Source organism: Candida oxycetoniae (genome assembly GCF_023343755.2).
Source record: "Candida oxycetoniae strain CBS 10844 chromosome Unknown scaffold5, whole genome shotgun sequence".
Classification (NCBI taxonomy): Eukaryota; Fungi; Ascomycota; class Pichiomycetes; order Serinales; family Debaryomycetaceae; genus Lodderomyces; species Lodderomyces oxycetoniae.
Window position 1 is genome coordinate 311,399 of NW_026055366.1, and position 24,465 is coordinate 335,863.

The following is a 24,465-nucleotide window of genomic DNA, read 5'->3' on the forward strand; positions in this document are numbered from 1 at the left end:
CTCTACCCACCCCCACCTCTTCTAACAAAGTTGTTCCTCTACCCATTCTCCTTCCCCCTACCCATTTCCCTTCCCCCTACCCATTTCCCTTCCCCCTACCTCTTCTAATAAAGTTGTTCCTCCACCTCTACCTCTAACAACTTGTTCATGATTTCTGAAAAACTTATTTTTCCCTTTTAGTAATAGCGCCTTGCATCTACACATAAAAAAAAAAAATAATAAATTTAAGGGGGATAATAATTTTTCCGAATATTGACTTTAAAACCAATTAAATCTACAATCATGGCTTATACTTAGACTTGTAGTACATAAGATATAGCTTGCTTTTTGCCTAGATTGCCAGGTTCCCCCCTAAAGAAACAAAAAAAGGGCAAGTTCTTTCTAAGGGCAAGAGAGTTTGTCCAGAAGATGAGGTTTTCGTTAAGGAAATGTATATATGTATTGCTTACATTGCTTTTGCTTCTGCTAGGGGTGTTGTTATTGCTCTCGTCCAGCACTTTTGAGAGGCTAAAGGAATTGATTTTGGATACGGAGAAATTTGACCCAGATGTGCTTAAAGCAGATAATGTGAAAGCGCGAGAGGAGTTGCATTATTCAAAGTATTTGTACAGTGGCTATGACGATTTCATGGCGGCATTCAAGAATGATGTTCAGGAAATTAACACAAGCAGTCTACTGGATAAGTGCAAAGTGTTTTTCAACCAATTCAACGAGAAGCATCCAGATTGGAAATTCCCCGTGTACAACAAACCTCTGTACCGATTTGACAAATCCTCTGATAAAAAGGATATCTTCTTTAAGGAAAAAATAGACAAGTTAAAGCTGTCAAATGAAAATAAGGACAATGATAAATCTGATAAAGATGAAAAATTTGTTGTGAGTAGACAAGATTTGATGGCCTTTCTACGTGAGTACGAGTCAAATGTGAAAAGAAGCAAGGATATCCAACAAGAAATGGCGGATGTAACGACAATGCTACGAGTATACGGCAAGTGCTTTATTGGGAGGGACCTAAATGAAGACTATGAAAAGGAAATGTACCATGAATTGAGCAAGAAATTTTTTCCATTTTTAACAGATAAATTGCCCATGGTCAAAAAACCAGGATCGAGTCTGGCGCCGGGTTGGCCAATACCTCAGGATGGCAATGTGGATGGGAATGGGGACGGTACTTTTACATATAAGGATAAGCCGGATGGCGAAGCTCTTACTGAGTTCATTTACAAGCACTCAACGGGACGAGGAATAGTATTTTCGGCCTCAACTCGATATGCAAGAGATATTATTCGCCTAATAAAGGTGCTTCGTGCTATGAATAATAAACTTCCCATCCAAATCTTGTATAAAAGTGATATCAGCAAGAAATATATCGAGTTGATAGAAAAAGCTGCAACGGCAGATATTGAAAGTCTACTAGATTCTGGGTCGAGCAACGATTACAAGCTGTTTATGCCGGAATTGGAATTATTGGAACAGCACAAAGAGTACGGTTCTGAGTTCCCTAAGCAAGATTTGACATTTATCAATATAACACCTTGTATAAATAAGGCTTACAAGTACTCATTCCCAGGCTACTTCAATAAAATATTGGCGGTATTATTTTCGACTTTTGAAGAAATCTTGCTTCTCGATGCCGACACAGTTCCACTAGTTCCTCCAGTTGAGTTTTTTGAGTCTTTTGAGTATCAAAAATCGGGCACCTTTTTCTTTCAGGATCGGTCGTTGCGTGATACAAATGAATTTATTGAAACAAATTTTTTTGCAACTTTGTTCCCTACCAATGATAAATCAATAGATACGCTATTTGATATTCCTAGGACTAGTGAGAAAACTATGAACAATAGGTATATGACTGGGTGGAGACATCATCAGGAGGCAGGAGTTGTTGCTTTTAATAAAAAGCTACATTTTATGGGGTTGCTTATGATGTTTCCTCTTTCGTTATGGACTGAACCGATAAAATCTTCAGTATGGGGGGATAAAGAATTGTACTGGATGGGATTAGCAGCTGCTGGTGATGAGAATTATGAATTCAACCCAGTTGGCGCAGCATCAGTTGGTGAAAAGACAACTGCTACAAATCGCAAATACTATCCCAACTCTTCTAGTAACGAAGTATGCTCGACCCATCCTGGTCATGTTAGTAAAGATGGGAAATTGCTTTGGATCAATTCTGGATTTGGTTTTTGTAAAAAAAACGGTTATTATCGAGAGCGTACAAAATTCCCCTTTTCTGTTTTTGAGTCTGACGAGTTGACAAATATGTTTAAGTTCCCGTTGAAAATTAGAGCAGCATTAGTGCCACCTGAAATGCCCTGGTTTAGACAGCCGAATAATCCAATTGATATTACCCCGGAAGAGAACTTTCAAAAGTCGTGGAAGGATAGAAAGAAAGATATAGATGAGATTAACGAGAATTTGCCAAGCGGGTCCGAAAGGACGGAGTTTATTACAGAGTGGGGGCCACAGAAGGGATGGGTAAAGAACTCAATCTGTTTTGGTTATTATTACTGTGCTTACGATAGGGTTGAAAGTTATACAAAGGAAGGACAGTGTGATACTGGCAATCTCTATGAGTTCACTGATGAAGAAGTAAGGCATTTTGATTACTTAAGTAAAGTATGGTTCACAGGAGACATGAGGAATAATAAATAACCAAAATAAGAAGTTTTATAAAATGTAGAATAGAAAAGGAAGGAAATGAAAAAAAGAAAAAAAAAGAAAAGATTAACCTTATAGAGTTTTACTAAATTAAATATTCTTTGTTTTTGTTTTTAACAGAAATCACCACGGCATGGGTCGCCATTGGTTTTATCAATAGTCTTTTGTTTTCATCGACATAACTGGAGTTTTGCGCATATTTTTTAATCAAATCTTCAACATGTTTTTTGATTTCGAGTTTTTTATCGGGACTCAAATCAGTAATGTAGGATCTTGTTTCCCAATACTTCCAAACGTCATCCTTGTTAATCTCTTGATCATATAAAGCAAATGAATCCGAGATATGAGATTCAAAATATGGATTATTTAGTAAGATTTGTTTCCATTTGCCGTGACGATATTGAGGAACGTTTATATCAAAACTGTAGATATATTTGGTCACTTCCTCGTTCCATTTCTGATTGGCAAAATATTGAGCCAAAACTTGTTCATTGTTACCTTTAAATGTTAATGTATTAAAATAACGACTACTTGCATTGTAAAATTTGCAATCATCAGCATTTGACTTTTGAGAAGGTGAAGAGGAATCAAAGTTCCAAATTAGCCCCAATTTACCGCGAGGTTTAAGAATTCGACTAAACTCTTTCAAACTAACTTCATCTGCAAACCAATGGAAAGCTTGTGCAATTATAATTGCGTCTACAGATGTGTTTTCAAGTGTAGTATTAAAACTTGACGCTTGAATATTTTTAATCTGGGGAAAATTCCTACGAAAAGTTTCCAACATTCCTATTGATGGCTCAACAACAGTCAAGTTTGATGTCCAGCCATTATCAACTAGGTTCTTGGTGAACTTACCGGTCCCACATGCAATCTCTACAATTTTCTTGTTCGTGTCAAACTCATATAATCCGGTGCTCTTTTCGTACCTTCCGAGTTCAAGCTCGACTAGAAACGGTTGGACAATCAATGGAGTAAATGAGGGTCGGAATATATCATATGAGGAATGGTTGGAGTTAAATGAGCTAATCGCAATGCTATGAGGCTCTCTTTTTGTCATTTATGCTCTATCAATAAAGAGTTTTGTTACTAAGGTATCTTTGTTTACTAAATTGCATTGTCTTGATTCATCTGGTATTACCTATAAGCTATACTCAGGTACATCTATATATATCTCTATTGTCTTAGTACTATGTATAGTCATCGATATTATATTATTAAATAAAGTATTGCATCTAACTCTAGACTTTATTTTGCAATATTTTCTTCATGTATCCTGTATTAAATTGTTTTCTAGAAAATATAATATATGGTTTATACTTTTTAGACAAGTTTTTAGATTTATAAGTATTAATACATATCATCTTAGATAATACTAAATTAAAAGTGTTGTCTTCTTTATATAGTTTATAAGCTAAATCAAAATTGTTAGTAATTGAATAATTTGTAACATTAGATGTATCTACATTAGTTTCAAAAAAGATGGGATATATTTACCCCATGTTTGCAACTCATGAAATATCTATGATGGCCGCTGGAGATTATTATTGCAAAAACTACAACAGTTTAAACAAGTATTTCATCATGATGAAAAATTATTAAGCCCTTTTTAAAAGTATATGCACGACAGCGGACACAAAAACTACCAGGCAAGACAATCTGTATCAGACAAAAACCAAAGAAAATTATCAGACATAGAGGTACAACATACGACATCGTTACCGCAAGAGACGACACAAGACAAAAATCGTCGCAAAAACGACATTTACAGAAAGACAGGAAACCTCAGCCATAGAATGTTCAGACACTAGACAAACAGGTTATTATCAAACCCGTTCTAACAATAGCTAAAGTAATAGTCAAATTCCATATATACAAGATTCCAGCGGCACTATCGAGTGGAGCGAGATAGTGGAGCAATGTGTCAGAAACGACATTGACACATTTGCACACTCCATGGGGAGGACATTCTCTTATGGACTAAAGTTTGAAGAGAACTGATTAATCTTACCAAAACTCATGATTCTCGAGAAACGGTACTATGAGCAGAAAATTACTCTCAATAATTTAGTGGTGTCCTTCAAGATCTCTACTAATCAAAAGATGAATAAAATGATGATAACGACATTGATTTATCTACAATCTACAATCTTTTCTTGAATATTACCCGGCACTCTCTTTTTTGCCAATCAGCCACTCCTCCTATTTTTTCTCTTTTACCCGGCACTCGACATTTTCCATAGAATTTGTATTCATCTACAAAAGTTATGTAAGTTCACTTCATTGAAAATTGAATAATAATGTATATATAGTATAGTCAAATTCCATTTTCTTGCAAAGACTATTAAACTGGCATTCCTTTTTCTATTTTCTCCAAAATTTCATTAAATATGAATTCATAACATGATTTACGGGGCCCTTCATACATGTTATATTCTATGAATTCATAATCAAATTTATTACACTTTCTCATATATGTTGAATGCAATTGAGCAAACTTTTAAGAAAAGGTTTACGGAGAAGGTCAGAGATCAGAGGTCATTGGTAGCAATGATCTCAAGCTGCAAGGATACTAAAGGCTTAATAATTTAGCATAAATGAAAACTACACTGAAAAGAGGAAATGTACAAGTATAATGCAATCGTCTATTCATGATATTAATGTCAACACACACACACACTCTCTCTCTCTCTCTCTCTCTCTCTCTCTCTCACCCCTTCTCTCTTTCTAACTTCGTAGCACATCCATAACTTGTTGCTTAGAAGTTTGATCTAGTAGTCTAACTTCCATGAAATAGAAATTTACAATATCAGCCATTCCTTCGACACCACCTTTACCACCAAATAGTCTTCTAATCAAAACTTGCAAGATGTCAGATTTAGTCACTTTCAAAATCTCAATGATTTGTAAAAAATTCTCTAAAGGCAATGAAGGCAATCTTAGAAACTTGAAAAACTTAATGAGCACCATTAGTTTACGAATTATAATGTCCTTTGGTATGTTATGTTTAGTAAACGCGGTTTTGAGAATGTTCAACATGCTTGCAATTAAACTTTCCCCAACATCATGCTTGTTCTGCTGCCTCTCAATAATTCTCTTCATGACATTTACGTCACCTGTAGATAATAAGGAGCTGGCCATGTGACTTGTTGATTTGAATGATGATGTCTCATACTCGAATTTTCCTTCCTCTAAAGAGTTTAAAAATCTGGTATAAGCCAATGCTTCGCTTAATTGTACACAGTCTCCAACATACTCTTCTTCTTTAGCTAAAATTTCACTAGGTCTAACACCACAATCAAGTTCGTACATGATCATTAATGCAGTAAGCTCGGGCTGTGAAGGAACTTCAAACTGAGTGCACGCTTCTTTAAATCCCTTGGTATCATTGCACTCAAGTTCGGCTTCAAGAAGAAGTAGTTTGATCTCATTACTTTGGACTCGAAGTTTAGATCCAACCAATTTGATAGATGCAAAGTCTTTCATCTGCTTCAAGTAGAGAAGATATGGAATTATCCAAGTACAACTCTCGTTTGCTTTCAAAGCTGAATCAATATCAAAATCCATGTGCAATGTCTTGAGTCTAGTGCTCGATTCAAACAATGCTTTTAAACATCCAGCGTCATATAGCTTATTTGCTTTCAAGAATGTAAAAATACCGGTATTTACATCCTCGTTATCATATGCAATTAGTCGCTTTAGTAAAATTATTTTCTTGTCAATGTCACAATTTGTCAACCAGACCCGATCTAAAATGTTCAAAATGCCAATTGTTGGCAAGTAAGTGTCTATAAATTCTTGATTGATGATGATGTTCCAAGTCTTGACTTGGAATTTATGTCCCTGTCCAAAATATTGAACAAACTTGGAAACTCCTTTCTTGTAGTTCACATTCAAAACAAAACTCAAATCCAAATCTTGGTCAAACAAATTGTTGTTGCAAAGTTTCTCGGGTTTGGTACCATTCTGAGTTGTGTTTGTGTTTACATTCAAGTAGTTACATGCTTGACTCAATAAACTGGTTGAATCTATATCGAGGTCTGCATTCAACGTGCTCATCAAGGTCTTGAAATGATCACACAACAATTTCTTGAACTCAATAACCTCATCATTGAGCTCAAGGTAATGGTTAGCTGGGTCTTCAAATTGATTAATCAAGCAAGCTTCAAAGTTTGCAATATTCTTGAGCACCTGTTTATCTGTGCCTGAATAGTTCAAAAGTTGCGAGCCAATGAAAAGCATCCCGTAAATGTTATCCTTTTCAAGGTTAAACTCATCAGCACATTTAACAACCAAAGGCGAATTCATCAAAACTTGAACATTGTAATTAGTCACGTTCGCCACTGCTGACGGATCATCAGCAGCAGATACAAACTCAAATGGTACATTAATAATCATATATGGAATGTACTCGGAAATAAAATCATTCAAAGATGTTGATGTGGTGTAATATTTACCTTGCGTTTCTAAAAGCAGAAAAAGCAATCCAAAATATTGTTGATTAAAAAGTTCACCTTCACCTCTATTATGAATGACACCATTATTCAAATAGCTCAACAAAATTCTTAAAACTTCTTGATCTCCAATCAAGTGCTCTTTTAACAATATCTCTTTAATTAGTTGAAACACTCGTTCATGGTCACCTTTTCCAATAGCAAGGTACAACAAAAGATCGCGACATGAAAGTTCATCAATACTCATCATATCAATTGTAGACATTGCTTGAAAGTCTTTTCTATAAGCAATTCTATTATACAACAGCCACATATTTTCATATTGATCTTGATCTTGGTCTTGGTTTTGACAAGTGTACTTGTTTAACTGGTTGATGAAAAAGTTGTACAAAGAAACCGGTAATTCTGGAATAAATGCCACTGATTCAAATTTCTGCAACAAATCATATCCCTTGAGAACCCCAAATTTAGTAGTATAAGTTTGCAAGAAAACGGCAATCAAATCACCAACTTGCTTCTTGTTTGGTCTTTTACTGAATTGTAAAGAGTCCTTGTAGTCAATAAGAACATTATCCAATAACTGGCTTGCGGGATTTGTAAAATCATTCAATAACATGGATCTCATTAATGCAGAGTAAACTTTAAACTCATCCAAATTGTCAAACAGTCTCAACTTCAGGTAGATATTTTCAATCAAATGATAAATCGCCTCCTTATCAAGAATATCAGTACAACCTTTGAAAAGTGCAATGAAATTCAATGCCTCAAGGTAAAAAGAGTAATCTTTTGACTCGTGTTTTCCAAGTATTGGCACGAAAATAGTCATCAACTCCTTAGTAATGAGATTTGGAAAAGCTTGTGCCAATTTTGCAATTTTGAAAAAAATGTCTGCTTTTTCATTCAACTGATTATGAACCGAGTGTACTAGTTCAAGGCTTATTTGTGCAAACTCTTTTGCCTTTTGAGTATAATTGTAAAATTGAAACGAATTAGTAGTGGGTAATTGCAAGCAGGTCAAACTGCCATCTAATAATGCATTGATTATTATGTTATATGTTTCCCGACTTGGTTTGATGCTAGCTTCGAGGAGATCTTGATACACTGTTAACAAATTGGTTAATTTGCATTCAACAGCTTGTAAATCAGGTTCACTATCGAGACTTCTTTGCTTGATAGACTTTAGTATAATGTCATAAACCTCGATATCGTGTAGATTTAGCCCGTTCCTTTTTATGGATTGGTACAATGGGTATATAATGTTGAGATCCTCTGGATCTGTAAAATCTTTGTAAATGTTCCGTATTTGGGTGATTTGCGTGGTTAAAAATCTATCATTGAATTCATCATTTTCATTATTATTATTATTATTATTGTTGTTGTTGTTGTTGTTGTTGTTGTTGTCATTGTCGTCATTAACCTTTTTTCCCTCAAGAGACACTTCAACTCTTGGTTTTAATGAGTCTTCCTTCTTTTTCAACGGTAGCTTATGATTATTATATTGAGTGGTAGCTATGGTAGTAGTGCTAAACAGTCTCTTTGAAAAGCCTACCGAAAACACATTGATATTGTTACATTTTGCTTCTATTGGGGAACTTATATGATCATTTTTGTTATTAGCAACGGACTGACATAAAGCTAAGGGTAGAATTTTAAAAGTCAAACTTTTCAAATTTTCCAAACTGAAATTTGTTTGAGATTCTTTTAATGCTGTTGGAATAATAAATTTAGCTGTGATTCCAATAATAAATAATTTAAATGCAAAAATGTGATAAAGATAATACTGCTGAGTTCGTCGGCTTCTCTTGTGATTACCCTTATTTTTATTTTTATTTTTATTTTTATATTGATTTTGGGAAAATCTGTTTACAATGTACTGTTTGAAAACACTTCTGTCACCTTGTTGAAATTGCCTTTTTAGATATTGTCTAGTATAAGCTCTATATTCCTGTTGTTTTTCTTTTCTTTCCGATTCTTGATTGTACATCGAGTAGTATAGACCATAGTGGCCGTTTGATATTCTCAAAAATGACCTTGAATGCTCTGCAGATTCATGGTTCAACCTTGTCCACCATTTTGCCTTGTATAAACACTCGTCATACTTTTTCAAACCTTGGTAGTAGCCACTTGTGTTTAAATAAGGGTAGGATGACCGGAAAAACGGTTGATGAGTCTTGGTCCGCGTTCGTGTTGTTGATATATATGATGCCTTGGTTGAACATTTGGCGAACCGTATAAACGATACAAACACCATCTTACCTGTTTTTGGGGGTTTTTTTTAAAACTCTCGAGGGGTTTACACCTATCAAAGCATATGTATACCTAGTAATAGCAAAACAGACCTATACTGCCACCTCGCAAACCTCTAGAACCTTTCTAGTCCTCTCTACTTCTTTCTAGTTGTACTGGTTGTAAAAGAAAATGTGGTTGTAAAAATTAATTTGGTTGTAAAAATTAATTTGGTTGTAAAAATGAATTTGGTTGTAAAAATTTAAATTTGGTTGTAAAAATCATTTTATTGGTTGGATTTTCCATACATACAAAAACCTAAATTCTATTAATCGCTCTTTGTAAATACTGCAGAAGAAAAGGAAAATTTTTTTTCACTATATAGAAATATTAGAAATACCTATACTGTGTAATAAGGTGTAGATTACCCATGGGGTATAACATACCCCATGGGCAATTTATCAAACAATAAAGTCAAAAAGTATAATGTTAGTGTAAACTATCATTTACACTCTATATCTTCACACTTCTATATCTTCAAACATCAATATCTTCACACTTCTATTTCTTCACACTTCTATATCTTCACACTTCTGTATCTTCACACTTCTACACATTCTTCACACTTCCACACCTTCTTACAATTCTACACCTTCTTACACTTTTATATCTTGTGTCATTTACACTTTTACCCTTGTCGTTACTTTACCTCACAAGCAGAAATAATTTGCTGTTCGATAGCTTGTTACAACACTATCACGCTCTGCTAATGTGCTCCACTATCGAGCAGTGTCGACTAATGTGCTCCACTATCGAGCAGTGTCGACTAATGTGCTCCACTATCGAGCAGTGTCGACTAATGTGCTCCACTATCGAGCAGTGTCGACTAATGTGCTCCACTATCGAGCAGTGTCGACTAATGTGCATCACTATCTCGCTTTGCTCGATAGTGTCGGCTAGTACGCTCCACTCTCTCGCTTTGCTCGAAAATGTCGGTGACAGCTGGTGTTGCTCCACTATCTCGCTCTGCTCGATAGTGTCGATAGTCGATAGTGTCGATAGTGTCGATCAAGAGAAAAAAGATTGTAACAATTATATAACAAGGTACCTTTCTATGGTTCAATGTTCAATTAATGATCGTTCTATTGCTGCCCTCAAATCTTCATCATCTAATGAAGATGGCTCCTTTTGTCTCTCGCAATTAATCTCATTTTCGTTTGCTTCAATTTTTGATAATTGTAATGCAATTTGTAAATTCTCATCCAAATCATCAACATCACCATCATTATTAGTCTCAAATTGGATGCTACTACTTTTATTACTCTGCAAATTCTCGCTTTCGCTCATTGCAAGAGCTACCCTCATTTCTTCTTCTTCATTATCAAAACTGGTGCCGTTGTATTTGTCAAATAACTCATCAGTTTTGCACTCTTTATAAATCTGGCGATTATATTCATCAATGCCATCTCGTATTTTCTTTTTGGACTCATTTTTACTATGGGTGCCCAAATTCAAATGTTTCGGTTTCTTGCCAACAGTCAAATTCTTCAGCTGCCTTTGTTCAACGAGATCTCCAAATTGGAAATATTGAACAGTGTCGCCACAGACAATAACTCCATTGGATTCTAGTTGATTTGGGTTCAATTTGATGAAATCGGTCTTTTGTAACGTATTGTGGAAATGGGAAAACCGTTTAGGAAATTTAACCCCAGCTTCTCTTATTAATTTACCAGTGAATACATCGTAGATATTTGTTACTCCATTATACCCAGAAACAGCAAGAACGCATCCGTTCAACGCAAACGACGTAACAGACATCAAATCGTTACGCATGATAACATTGTCTATACTAGCCAGTATCTTCCTATAATTCATTTCAGGATATATTCTCATCTGCGGAGTAATCGATGAAAATCCAGTATGGTCCCGGACATTCCACACAATGATACTACTATCACTTAATAAATGCCCATATAACAATCCATCGTGACCAATGATGTTAAAATTGTTTGAGTAAATCAATTTGTTTCTCAAACACTCTTGAAATTGCGAGCATACAATCCTAACGCCGTTACTCAACTTCAATGTTTTTGTTCCAGATCCTTCAAATCTAAACACCTGAACCGTAGACTTGTGCGAAAGTATAATGTTTCTCCCCGCAAAATCAACATCTAACTCGTTTTTCAAGTTGACTAAATGCTCCCTTTCCTCCTCTTCGTCATTAATAATACTGAAACCAATCTCAACTCTATTAATAACGGCCAAGGTGTGAAAATCCAAAACATACACCAGGTACACCGTGTTTACTACAATGTACTTGCTAAAGTCTGACTTTATATTAAGAATCGTTCCGTCTAATTTAGCCTCGTTTTTCTTCTTGCCGTGTATATTCCAAGCTTGCAATGTACCATTATATGACCCACTTATAACATCAGTATGTGCGCCAGTTTTATCCACAAAATCGTTAATCAAGATGGATAAAATAGGGCTCAACTCAAACCCCTCAGTAGTGTCTCCTTCGCTACTTACCTGGAACTTGATCAAGCTGACTCTGTGGCTATATGAAGTGGTGCTAGTTGCCAAGTTTTTCAATACAATATCTCCATTGCTCTTTCCCAATACTAAATAATTCCAGTTCATACTGTAGCATAAAACGTCCATATCGTATCCTCCAGGTATAAAGCTTTGATTTCTACCATTAATCAAGTTCCCTGAACATATATTCCCCAGCCGTTTATCAAATATGCAGATTTTCTTCATTTTAAAATCGCACATGGTCTCATCATTAAACTTGTGCTCATTGCTTAAAAGCTGGTAGACTTGGTGAACTGAGGTGCCCCTTTTCCAAGTCCTCATTATTTCCAACCTTGTGAAATACTCATTCATCCAATTTGTGCCATTAGTAACACTGGGGAACGAAGAAGAAGTAGGTAGAATACCAAACCGGGTTTGAAACAGCTTCATCCACGTTTCCTTATCATTAATTACATGGTTCCACTTCTTGCATACTAGTCGTAAATTGTTCAACACTACTGGGTCAAGCTGAGAAAGTATTTGAATCAAAATCTCATCCGGCAAATTGTTGATATTCAATTGGCCTTCACTGTCACTTGAACAAGTCAAGTGCTGATCATTGCTCAATGGTATAGTACTACCTAGCAAGTACTTTGCTGTTTCATTTGTTCCAGTTCCCATGACCATATGGTCATCATCATTAAGAACCCTTTTCCAATAAAGAAGTTGCTATATAAAAAACGTGGGCCTAGTGTAGAAACACAAGAGCAATACGAATTACCAAAAAGCGTAAACTACCTAGTATGATATCAATTATATTGAGATGAGATGAGATGAGATGAGATGAGAAGAAAAACAAAAATGAAGTTCCTTGTTGCCAGTAAAGTGGAAGAAGGGGGGGGGTTAGTTTCTGTTACTAGGTCGTCCGATGCTCGTCGCACCACGTGAGAAAACTCAACTAGCCAATACAGTGCTGTCACACGAGAAGGTCCCCCTATCGACACTATCGAGCGAAGCGAGATAGTTGAGCAGCACTGACTGTCACCGACACTATACGGGCGTAGCAGAGTAGCATTTCTCGTTCAATCTTCGCCTGGCGCTACGGGCGAGCTAACAACACGGGCGTAGCGTATCTCGTTCAATCTTCGCCTGACGCTACAGGCGAGCTGTCGACACTTTCGAGCGAAGCGAGATTGTGGAACAGCACTGACTGTCACCGACACTATCGACACTATCGAGCGAAGCGAGATTGTGGAACAGCACTGACTGTCACCGACACTATCGACACTATCGAGCGAAGCGAGATTGTGGAACAGCACTGACTGTCACCGACACTATCGACACTATCGACACTATCGAGCGAAGCGAGATTGTGGAGCAGCACTGACTATCACCGACACTATACGGGCGTAGCAGCGTAGCATTTCTCGTTCAATCTTCGCCTGGCGCTACGGGCGAGCTGAAAAAAAAAAGAGAAAAAATTTTTCAGATTTACCCCAAATTTTTTCAAGACAAGTTAAGGTGAAAGATTAGTTTAGGTTAGTTTGCTTTTTAGGGGATGTCAAGTGGAGAAGTTGAGGTTGGTATAGAACCTGAACAAGTTCAGAGTCAGGTCGAGGAAACTGAGGTTAAAAGGCTTCAGTTGAAACTCAATTTACCATCTTTAATAGTTGAAAATGGAGCAAAAGAAATTATTATTCCTTCACATTATGAAGAGAGTTTAACTGATTTGAGACAAACTTTGACGGTAATTCCTGCTACCAGAAGCTTGACTAACTACTCGATCTTAATCAATGGAGTCGATTTCGAGAAATTGGGCGAAATCAACACATTTGACCAAATCATTGAGGAGTTGAAACTTGGTGATAATATAGATGAGTTGAAAATTGATATCAAGGCAAACCCGTATAATTTAGCCTCGGTTTATGAGCAGATAATCAGATTCAGAGAAGTTATTGGACTTCACTATGTTGACAAATTGTCTTTGGATCTAGGCTCTTGTGGCGGTGTAACGAAATTTGGTTTGATTCAATTGGATCCAATGAAAGTGAAAGAAGAGAACAAGGAGGAGAACAAGGAGGAGAACAAGGAGGAGAAGGAGAACAAGGAGGAGAACAAGGAGGAGAACAAGGAGGAGAACAAGGAGGAGAAGGAGGATGCTCAAGTTGTGAATTTGACAGAAAAAGAAATTGCTGAAATTAACGATATTGTAAATACCTTTGAAACTAGTCCAATGAGTGCAGATTTTATAAATGCGAGCAGCTCGGATCACATTAATGCCAATGTGAAAATCCCAATTAAATCCTTGTCGATATCACAATGGTCCCCTGTGCCTCCATTTCAAAAGAGCAAGGGCGACCTTTTATACCTCACAATTCAAACTTTGGAAAACGAGACCTTCAATATTACCTGTCATTTTACTGGTTTTTTTGTTAATAGGTCATCAACGATTAATTTCAATCCATCAATAAAGGTAAATGAAAAGGGAAAGTTTTTCAAACACTATTTGTTATACGATTTGGTATCTCAAATTTCTCCATTGTTTTCTACCACTATTGCAGAGAATGAGCAAAGGTTGACCGAATCTACTGATTATCCAGAAGCTTATTTATTACCAACCAACTCTTTCTTGGCCTATCCTTGGATAGTTGACGAGAAAGTATTAAAGAATCTCCCCGATGCATCGAGATCTCAACTTCCCTTACTCAGCAATGGCGTTGATGGTAGTGATATCATCAAGGAGTGGAATAGCGATATCCAGGCAATGAGAGAATTGCCAAAATCAAATTTTCAAGAACGTATTATGCGTGATAAGCTCATTTTGAAAACTTTGTTTGATTTCAACAAGACTGCTGCAGAGACTGCTATCAATATCATAAAGGGAAACATTACCCCAATGAACCCCGGTGAAGAAAGCGACAAACGCATTTACTTGAAAAACGGTGTATTTTATTCTTTAGGAACTTCTACTGTGGATGCTTTTGATAACACTGGAAAAGAAGAAGCTTCTCGATATGTTTCTACAAAGGATTTGGCAGCTATTAAATTATTGAATAAACATGAGCTTAACGGATTCTCGACTTTGGTCACTTGTATTGTTGACTACATGGGTAACCGTGTTATTTGCCAAGCCCCAGTTCCGGGAATTTTGGATCCTCCAGCAATGGATGACGAAGAAGGCGAAGGAGAAGGAGAAGGAGAAATTCCGGAAAAAGTTTTGTATGGCTTATCATCTGACGGAAAGAAAATATTAGAAGACCAATCTTTCCTGGAGCCCTTGAAACAAATTGGCGAGGTTTTCCATTTAAAAGCACATAAAGTGAATATATCAAAGGAGGTCCAATCACAGCATGACCTTGTTGTATCCAAAAATACAAACGGTATAAAGGGAACTGATGGAAGGAAGTATGTTATTGATTTGTATAGAACAACTCCTCGTGATATTCAGTTTATTGAGTCGCATTTCAACCTTGGTGATGATAAGTCGTACCCACATGGTGAGCCTTTGGTTAGACATGAAGCAGTTAACGAATGGTGGAAACGTAAAGTTTCTGTTTTGTTTAAAGCCGAGACTGAGAAATTAGAAAAGGAAGGTAAATTGAAAGAAGGTGAGGAAAAATCCCAAATTGCTTTGCCCATTGATCAGGTAGTTTTTAACCCTGATGCATTTTCATCGGAGTGGGAAACTGAAGAAGATCGAGCAGAAGTGAGAGAGATTTCCAAGTTTATTACGGAAAAATTGATTCCTGAATTTTTGGAAGATAGCCAACATCAACTATCACCATTTAATGGTACTCATTTGACTGAGCAATTACATTCTCAAGGTATCAATATGAGATATTTGGGTTTGATTGCTGAGAATATTTTAGTCGAGAAATCCCTTTATCAAGATTCGATAAAGCAGGTAATTGCAGAAAACGAAAAGTTGATCAAAAAGGAGGAAGAGGAAAGGAAGGAGGACGAGAAAAAGAAGGATGAAGAGAAAAATGAATCCAAGGAAGATAATGGAGATAAAGATGATGATATTTCATCATCAAAAGCAACTTATGAGTTGGCAATTGCAAATTACGATACTCTTTACAGACTTGTAGTCCAAGAGATGGTAGCTAGAGCCTCGAAACATTTGTTAAGAAAATTATTGAAGAACACTCCATTGCAATTGGCTAGTTCAGCTGTAACTCTTTTCCATAATTGTTTGTTGGGAGGTGAGATCAACAAATTGCCCACTGTGGAGATTGATGATTTAGATGCCTCGTTTTATTCAGAGTCGGACTTACAATTTAAAGATCTTACTCATGAAAAAGTTGTCAGTCAAGTTGAAAATGAAGTTTATTTGAGGTTTAGGTATTCTTTGCCAAAGAACTGGCTCATTGACATTGTGCGCTTACCTCAACTATTCAGAGAAATTGCTGTTAAATTTGGTATTCAGTGGAAATCACACAATTATGCATTCACCAAGGAAGAGTTTGCTCAAAATCAGAATACCGCTGCTGTTGAGGTTCATGTTGCTGAAGCAAAACAGTCCAAAAAGTCCAAAAAGAAATTACCTTTGTTAAACAAAGTTTCATGTCCACGTAATTCTACATTCATAGCTGATGATATTATTGGTTTTATGCCTTTAATTAAGGACTCGTCATACAAGCCTTCCTCGCTAGATGAGATCTTTACCAATGCTCGTTCTCATTTGGTATCCGGGGATAAAAATATTGGCTTAACTATGCTCTTTGAATTGGTCACTATTCACGAATCGATATTTGGAAAAGTGAATTCAGTTACTGCAAAATTTTGTGGTTTAGTTGCAAAGATTCTTCGAGAGCTGGGATTCGATTATGAAGCGGCGCTTATGGGCCGTAAAGCTATTGTACTTTCTGAAAGGTCATGTGGCTTTGATAATCATGATACTATTACAGCGTATATGAATCTGGCTTATTTTGAAGCTTCAAATAACCAAGTGGTAAATTCTTTAAAGTTGTATCAAAGCGCAATGAACCTTTGGTCACTTACATACGGTAAAGATCACCCAGCCTTGATAAATGTTTTGATAAACGGGTCGGAGTCTCTTTTTGTTGCTAGAGACTATGACGCCGCTTTAAAAGTATTGGAAAATGCGTTAGCTTTGAGCAAAAAACTAAATGGGGAAGACACAGCAATCACGGGATTGGTTTATTTTAGAATTGCAAACGTTGTAATTTCCCAAAATCAGTTTGCCAAATCAAGGGATTACTTCTTGGCTGCTCATAGCATATTCCAAAAATTACTAGGACCAAAAGATCCAATGACGATTCTGGCTGGTAAGTACGTATCCAATGTGTCAGTGTATGTTGAATATGCAAAGGCAAAAGCCCTAGAGGAAGAGGAGGAGAAGAAGAAGCAGAAGAAGAAGAAGAAGCAAAATAAGAAAACACCAGTACAAAAGACTTTTGGTTCTGTTGGACTACAGGGACCACAGGCAACGGTAAAAGCAGTATCAGGGGTTGCTGCTGCTGCTGCTGCTGCTGCTGCCTCACAGGTGAATGGAGATTCCGAGTCGAAGCCAAACTTAACTGGTCGTAAAAAGACACCTCCGCAATCGGATCCTCGAATTGCCAGTAAATCAATTGATGAAATTTTGAAATTTATTGAAGGAAGTAAGGTTTCCACATCAAACCAAAAAGAAAGAAAGAAATTAAAACATTAACAAAGAGAAAAAAAAAAAAAATCATTCAGCATCTCTTGTATATATGTATATTGAAACAAAAGCATTTACAATCCACTCTAGTGTTTTTCTTCATTTTTTTCTTCGGATTCCACCTTTTCTTCTTGTGGAGTTACTTCGAATGTTATAAACACATTTCTAACAAATTTATCGTCATCTTTTATCAAGTTTTTCAATATTGTTTCGTATTTGTTCAATGTGAGCAAATCAATAGACTTGTTTTCAGTGATCAAAGTAAAGTTAATGTTTGTATTTGCACCCGACGATAATACCGCTAACAGCTTCAACTTAAATTGGTTTAATTCATGGTTATTTTCGAGTTGATGCTTGACAATGTTTTCCACTTTATCGTATAATTCAGATCCCGGTTGTTCGCCGCGATCTATCAACTCGTACCAAGCCTCTTTCATAGTATCCCACCCTGCTTTGATAATGAGAATAGACACTCCGATCCCACCAATAGAGTCTAGCCATGCGACATTGAAAAGAACGCCACCAGCTACAGTGAGCAAAGCCACAACCGCTGTTAACGAATCAACTCTATGGTGCCAGGCATTAGCTACCAACACTTTTGAGTTTGTTTCGGTTGCGATTTTCATTGTTTTTCTGTACAAAATCTCTTTAATCACAATTGAGCCTGCTGCCAACCAAGCGGCATTTATATTTGGAATTTCTCTATGAGTAGTTAACTCTGTATTTATTGGAGTTGTTTGCAAGTGATTATGTAGATGGTCATGGGCATTTGCAGTTTCGTTTCCTCTTCCGATTTGGGTATGTGCATGAGTGTGACCGATTTGGATGCTAGCGGCAATTTCGTACAATTGGGCAGGAAGGAAAAACTCAAAAACTTGCAACATTGAGGACCATCCAACAGAGATACCGGCAAACAAGAGGATTGCGCTTATGGCGAAGGATCCTATTGTTTCTATTTTGCCATACCCCAAGGGGAATTTTGTACAAGTTCCAATTTTGGAAGCCACGTTGACGGTGGCCAATGTTAGGAAATCGGCAAGCATATCGCTTACTGAGTGTATTGCATCAGCAATAAGGGCCTGTGAATGGAAATAAACACCACCAATACCTTTAGAAATTGCCAAGCTGATATTGACCAAAAGTCCTAACCAAGTGATTCTCACAGCTGGATTTGTCTTTACCGACGACGCGTTAGCTTGGAGGAACACATTTGGTTCATGCATTGAATGATGGTGATGCAATATACTCCCAGAGTGTGTATGGGAGTGCGAGTGCTCTGCATGGGAGTGCTCTCCATGGGAGTGCTCTGGACTAGTATGAGAGTGCTCTGCATGGGAGTGCTCTGGACTAGTATCAGAGTGCTCTGGACTATTTTCAGAGCGGTGTTTATTTGTAATTGGATTCTCCTTATTCAGCATGCTTTGATGATATGTAGTAAATGTTGAAAAAAATTTCCGATCTATTGTCAATGGTCTATAATAAAAAAGGGGTAATGTAGATGACGACTTTAATAGTAGAAAATGATGTATCTTTACTCCAGTGAAAATTTGGCTATTAAAATGCATAGCTTTTTTTCCTTCTTCTTTGCAAATGATGTAAAGGAGAAAAAAATGGCCAGAGAGTATTGCTTAATTCCATAAAAAGGAATAGGTTGACTTTTGAGGGATGGATAAAAATTGCCCTGTGAGTGTAATTAGACTAAGGCGGGGGGGTCTTTGTTGGGTATAGTATTGAATATCTCGTTGGATACCAAATCGGATACCGTGTTTGGTATCTTTCAAAGCCGTTTGATAGCCTTTTGAAAAAGTTTACCAAGATGAAAAAATCCCCATGTTGATTAACTCGTTCTAATTTTTCACTGAATAAAAGACAATGAGAAGAAGAAGAGGAGGGAAAAGAAAAAATGTTTTTTCGCTTGAGAATGTGCACGTCCGTAATCGTATGGTCCACTATCGAGGAGAGCGAGATGGTGGACCAATACTTTGTAGTTAGAGCGAGATAGTAAAGAGACATTTTATAGTGACACTATTGAGTAGAGCGAGATAGTAAAGCGACATTTTGTAACTTGGTCTGGTTAATGAGATTGATTAATTATTCATGATTAGATAATTAGATTAAAAACTATTAGATTAGAAATTATAAACTATCGGACTATCGAGCAAAGCGAGATAGTCTAGAAGAGAAGTTAGAGTAGTGTAGTGTTGTAATAAGCTAGTCAGTGTTACTACTATGTTTCGCTCTACTATCGAGCAGAGCGAGCAAAGCGAGATAAACTATCGGACTATCGAGCAAAGCGAGATAAACTATCGAGCAAAGCGAAGTTAGAGTAGCGTAGTGATGTAATAAGCTAGTCAGTGTTACTACTATGTTTTGCTCTACTATCGAGCAGAGCGAGCAAAGCGAGATAGTCTAGAAGAGAAGTTAGAGAGAGTGGATATAGACTATCTCGCTTTGCTCGATAGTCTTGAAGAGAAGTTAGAGAGAGTGGATATAGACTATCTCGCTTTGCTCGATAGTCTAAAAGAGAAGTTATAGAGAGTAGTGTAGTGATGTAATAAGCTAGTCAGTGTTACTACTATGTTTTGCTCCACTATCTCGCTCTGCTTAATAGTGCTGTACCAAGCTAGTTAGTGCTGCTCGATAAAGTTGGTGGCAGCTAGACAGTGTTGCTCCACTAGCTCGGTTCGCTCCCTAGTGTCACTTCACTCGATAGTGGCACTTGAATTTTTTGGCTGCGAAAAAACTTTGCAATTGTAAGCATTTTTCAACTAAAATATTGCTTCATTTAATCAAAATACTAGAGGAAGAACTAGTCTTTGAGTAATAGAGTACACTGACTAGTTACTATTTGGTTACTACTAGCCAGTTACTATGGTACTATTTAGTACTATTTGATGTTGCTCGATAGTGTGGGTAGCAGCTAGACAGTGTTGCTCCCTAGTGTCGTTGGACAGTGTTGTGAGTCAGTGTTGCTCCACTAGCTCGCTTCGCTCCCTAGTGTTGTGAGTCAGTGTTCCCTAGTGTCGTTAGTCAGTGTTGCTTCACTAGCTCGCTTCGCTCCCTAGTGTCGTTCCCTAGTGTCGTTAGTCAGTGTTGCTCCACTAGCTCGCTTCGCTCCCTAGTGTTCCCTAGTGTCGCTATGTCGGTCTACAGTAATTGCTCTAATAAAGAGTTGGTGGTTACAGAGTTACTTTGTGAATCTCCTTTCTCCAACTCTTCTCCACCTCCACCTCCCTCTTGTTCAAACTCCTTCAAGGTCCACTTTAATTTTTCTATCCTCTTTAACAAATATTTCTTCTCTTGCGCTTGACACAACTTGATTTGTATCTCCTTTGTAGGCTGTCTAACATGCATATAATTACACATTTCACCTCTCTCACAAGAATCGGTGTCATAAGCTCGGCAACGAGCCTCGTCAAAATTAGTCACGGGCGACAAATCAGAATGAACTGGCTTCCCATTAAACCATTCTTGATTTAACTGCTGGTTAGCCCTGCCAGCATCATCGGCTGAAAAAAATCGCACATAAACATTACCATTTAAATGATTATTCTCGTTTTCACAAACCACCAAGGATGCAATCTCCCCTTTTTGACAAAGATGTATAAACACATCTTGATAAAACTGATCCAAGGTTTCTTGTAATTGCTTGGGCAATATTGGCTCACTCTCATTCTTATTGAGTTTGGGATTTTGATACAAATTAGCTAATAAGAGGGTCTTGGACCTAGTGGGCTTGATATGTTTTTTAGAACATTTTTCTCCATGTCTACATGCTCCTATCTTGTTATAAAACGCACAGGACACTGAAACTGACTCGTTACGATCATACGGTCTATTATAGCTCATGAATATAACCTCGCTGGAAAGAGCAGCTTCTAATGCTCGTACTAATACTAAATACGTCTATCAACACTACGGCCTGTTCAACCAAAGTCTATATCTTGCCGTTATAAAGGTCCTGAGGTGCAATCATCTCAGGTTTTTTCAATTTTTCATTTTTCATTTTTCATTTTTCATTTTTGTTTTTCTTTCCAAAAATGAAAGAATCTTTGAATTGGTTCAAGAACATTTAGTTATATACAGCTGCCCTGACCCCCACACTCCTCCTTTTTGCTTGCTTTGCTTGCTTTGTTTACTTTGTTTGCTTTTTGAAACGTTTGGTTTGCTTGCTATTTTATGATAAAATCACTAAAACTAGGATGGGCCCTATACTTGGTAATATCGTTAGCTAATATCCTTGGGTTTGTAATATTCCTAAAAGGCTTTTTTCCGACAAAGAAGGTACTACCAGGGTTTGGCACCTTTTATGAAACAGAAGAAGCAAACTCAACCTCGGCGCTTGATCCTGCTGCTTCGGTTTCTGCTGCCTCTCCTTTCTTGGATGAAAACGGTTTGCCAAAGTACAACAAATTCATTTTAATGGTTGTCGATGCCATGAGATCGGATTTTTGTTTTGGCAAGGATTCCGAATTTACTTTTTTGCAAAGCTTGATTTATCAGGGTAATGCAATACCTTTTACTGCTTATTCAAACCCCCCGACAGTGACCCTACCCAGACTCAAAGGTATTACAACTGGCGGAACACCAAGCTTTTTGGATGCAATTTTGAATGTTGCTGATGATTACGATAACTCTCAAAGCTTGTTTACTCTGGATTCATGGGTACACCAATTCAAACAACAAAACAAAAGCATCAATTTTTTCGGAGATGATACATGGCTAAAGTTGTTTCCGGGACAATTTGCTGAATTTGAAGGTACAAATTCTTTCTTTGTTAGCGATTTCACAGAGGTTGATAATAATGTTACGCGCCATTTGGATCTTCAATTGAAACCAAACAATAATTGGCATGGCTTAATCTTACACTACTTGGGCTTGGATCACATAGGGCATAAGGGTGGTCCTGATTCTGTTTATATGAAACCCAAACAAAAGGAAATGGACGCAATAGTGAAGAGACTATATCAATTTATCGAAGAAAAAGAGAATAATGACACATTACTCATCTTGATGGGTGATCATGGAATGAACGAAATTGGAAACCATGGTGGTTCCTCTTTGGGAGAAACATCCGCAGCATTGACAGTGATTTCGCCAAAACTTGAGATGAAGATGAATAAATACTCTTCAACATCACCACATCCACCACCACAAACTATCCAGAGCTCAAAATATTCCTACTACAATGATATACTTCAAATCGATCTAGTACCCACAATGGCATGTCTCTTGAATTTCCCAATTCCCAAAAACTCACTTGGTGTGATTCCAAAACAGGTGGTGGAATTATGGACAGAGGAGAAGAGACGCTCTATTTTGTTACAAAACTGTTATCAAATAATGGAGCTTTATATTGCTAAAAATGGAAAGAAGGGGGCGTTGTGGTCTACTTTTCTCGACTTGAAGAGCAAAGTTCTTCCGCTAGATGCTTATTACGCCTTTTTGCATGATGTACAACATGAATTGGCTTCTTCAGCAACTGAGTATAATTATAACGAAATGTACTTGGGGGTGTTTTTGGTATCGCTTTCAGCGATTATTACCATTATAATATTTAATGCTTATTTTCTTCGTTTCTCCCATGCCAACTTTGCAAAAGTTGTGTTATTTCAAGTGTTTACATTTTTGTATGCGATTCATTTCCATGGGTCTTCATTCATAGAGGAAGAGCACCAAATTTGGAACTTTGCAACATCATTGATTTTGATTTATTGTGGACTAGCATTTTTCAATGTCTTTGAGAAAAGAAACAAGGTTTTTACATTATTGTTCTTGTTTACCAGTCTTCGAGTACTCAAGTCATGGAATACCGCTGGTCAAAAATGGTTTTCCAATAACAATATTTCAAACTACTTGCAAGATAATGTGGAGCTTCTCTGGGCCCTTAACTTTGCCACGTACTTTGCTTGTACTGTACTCACTTATATTCAGGATAGATATGGCATAGGCTATGCGCTTCCTGAGAGCATACATTTGCTAGACACCAAGGACTTGGGCTCGTTCCTTTCATTTACGATGATATTTGTTGCTACATCTCTATCCTTTATTTTCAAAATGGTTCAGTTTTACGTTGATGGAAGGTCGCTCCCAAAAATATTAAGTTGGCCCTTAAACTGGGCTCTAGTCAATTTTGGCGTAGAATTAAATGAATACAGTGCTGCTGCCACTGATCCTACCAGCAAGTTTCTTTTGCAAAAAGCTAGTGTGCTGCTTTCAAAATTAAGCGTGAACACGTTATTTGGAGGATTGATTATTCGATTAATCATTGGCAGATTGAGAGGTAGGAGAGTGGGAAGAATTACAGACATAACAAACGCGGTTACAATCTACTTGCTTCATCAAACCGATTGCAGTAACATTCCTATCTTTTTGGTCCTTATGATTGCAAAGTTTTTATTGTCAAAGCTAGTTGTTCAAAAGACCTCTAATATCGACGATTACGTACTTGTGATTACTTCATTAACGCTTTTCCTACAAAACTCGACGTTTTTTTCAATGGGCAACACAAACTCGTTAGCCACAGTGGATTTATCCAATGCATATAATGGTATCGAATCATACAATATCTTCTTGGTTGGTTTACAAACATTCACATCAAATTTTGCCGGTCCTATCTTTTGGTCACTTTCGGCCTTGCAGTTGATCTTTGAGCCAAGTATCGTGTCTTGCAGTAAACGCAAAAGCAAGTCGGTAGAATTGATAGATTATCCAAAGTTAACGACCACAATAATCTTGGTCAAATCACTAATCCTGTTGTTGTTTTACTCCATTTCCGCTGTGGGTCTAATCGTTTCGTGTATAAACTTGAGATTTCATTTATTTATTTGGACAGTTTTTTCGCCAAAGTTGCTATTTTTTGGAAGCTGGCTTGTATTTGTCAATTTTTTAGTGGATATAGTATCCGCCATGGTCATTGTCTCCGTATAAGGTTAAAGGAAT

At 37.0% G+C, this 24,465-nt stretch overlaps 8 protein-coding genes across 8 annotated transcripts; 3 read left to right on the top strand and 5 right to left on the bottom strand. All coding sequences in view use genetic code 12, as the record gives it.

Moving 5' to 3' along the window:
* Positions 1-408: 408 nt before the first annotated feature.
* Positions 409-2,655, top strand: MNN15 (putative alpha-1,3-mannosyltransferase; the record flags this gene model as incomplete). Its single annotated transcript, XM_049326815.1, has 1 exon — positions 409-2,655. The coding sequence occupies one exon, from the start codon at positions 409-411 to the stop codon at positions 2,653-2,655; it is 2,247 nt and encodes a 748-aa protein (XP_049182126.1).
* A 91-nt stretch (positions 2,656-2,746) lies between these two features.
* On the bottom strand, positions 2,747-3,721 carry KGF56_000863 (uncharacterized protein; the record flags this gene model as incomplete). Its single annotated transcript, XM_049326816.1, has 1 exon — positions 2,747-3,721. The coding sequence occupies one exon, from the start codon at positions 3,719-3,721 to the stop codon at positions 2,747-2,749; it is 975 nt and encodes a 324-aa protein (XP_049182127.1).
* A 1,667-nt stretch (positions 3,722-5,388) lies between these two features.
* RPM2 (ribonuclease P) lies at positions 5,389-9,366 on the bottom strand (the record flags this gene model as incomplete). Its single annotated transcript, XM_049326817.1, has 1 exon — positions 5,389-9,366. One exon carries the CDS (start codon positions 9,364-9,366, stop codon positions 5,389-5,391), a length of 3,978 nt encoding a protein of 1,325 aa, XP_049182128.1.
* A 1,094-nt stretch (positions 9,367-10,460) lies between these two features.
* KGF56_000865 (SCF ubiquitin ligase complex subunit) lies at positions 10,461-12,542 on the bottom strand (the record flags this gene model as incomplete). The annotated part of the gene is made up of 1 exon (XM_049326818.1): positions 10,461-12,542. One exon carries the CDS (start codon positions 12,540-12,542, stop codon positions 10,461-10,463), a length of 2,082 nt encoding a protein of 693 aa, XP_049182129.1.
* Positions 12,543-13,413: 871 nt separating this feature from the next.
* On the top strand, positions 13,414-17,532 carry KGF56_000866 (translation initiation factor 3 subunit; the record flags this gene model as incomplete). Its single annotated transcript, XM_049326819.1, has 1 exon — positions 13,414-17,532. One exon carries the CDS (start codon positions 13,414-13,416, stop codon positions 17,530-17,532), a length of 4,119 nt encoding a protein of 1,372 aa, XP_049182130.1.
* Positions 17,533-17,609: 77 nt separating this feature from the next.
* Positions 17,610-18,941, bottom strand: KGF56_000867 (uncharacterized protein; the record flags this gene model as incomplete). The annotated part of the gene is made up of 1 exon (XM_049326820.1): positions 17,610-18,941. One exon carries the CDS (start codon positions 18,939-18,941, stop codon positions 17,610-17,612), a length of 1,332 nt encoding a protein of 443 aa, XP_049182131.1.
* A 1,729-nt stretch (positions 18,942-20,670) lies between these two features.
* KGF56_000868 (uncharacterized protein) lies at positions 20,671-21,372 on the bottom strand (the record flags this gene model as incomplete). The annotated part of the gene is made up of 1 exon (XM_049326821.1): positions 20,671-21,372. The coding sequence occupies one exon, from the start codon at positions 21,370-21,372 to the stop codon at positions 20,671-20,673; it is 702 nt and encodes a 233-aa protein (XP_049182132.1).
* A 330-nt stretch (positions 21,373-21,702) lies between these two features.
* GPI7 (mannose-ethanolamine phosphotransferase) lies at positions 21,703-24,453 on the top strand (the record flags this gene model as incomplete). Its single annotated transcript, XM_049326822.1, has 1 exon — positions 21,703-24,453. The coding sequence occupies one exon, from the start codon at positions 21,703-21,705 to the stop codon at positions 24,451-24,453; it is 2,751 nt and encodes a 916-aa protein (XP_049182133.1).
* Between the last annotated feature and the right edge of the window lie 12 nt (positions 24,454-24,465).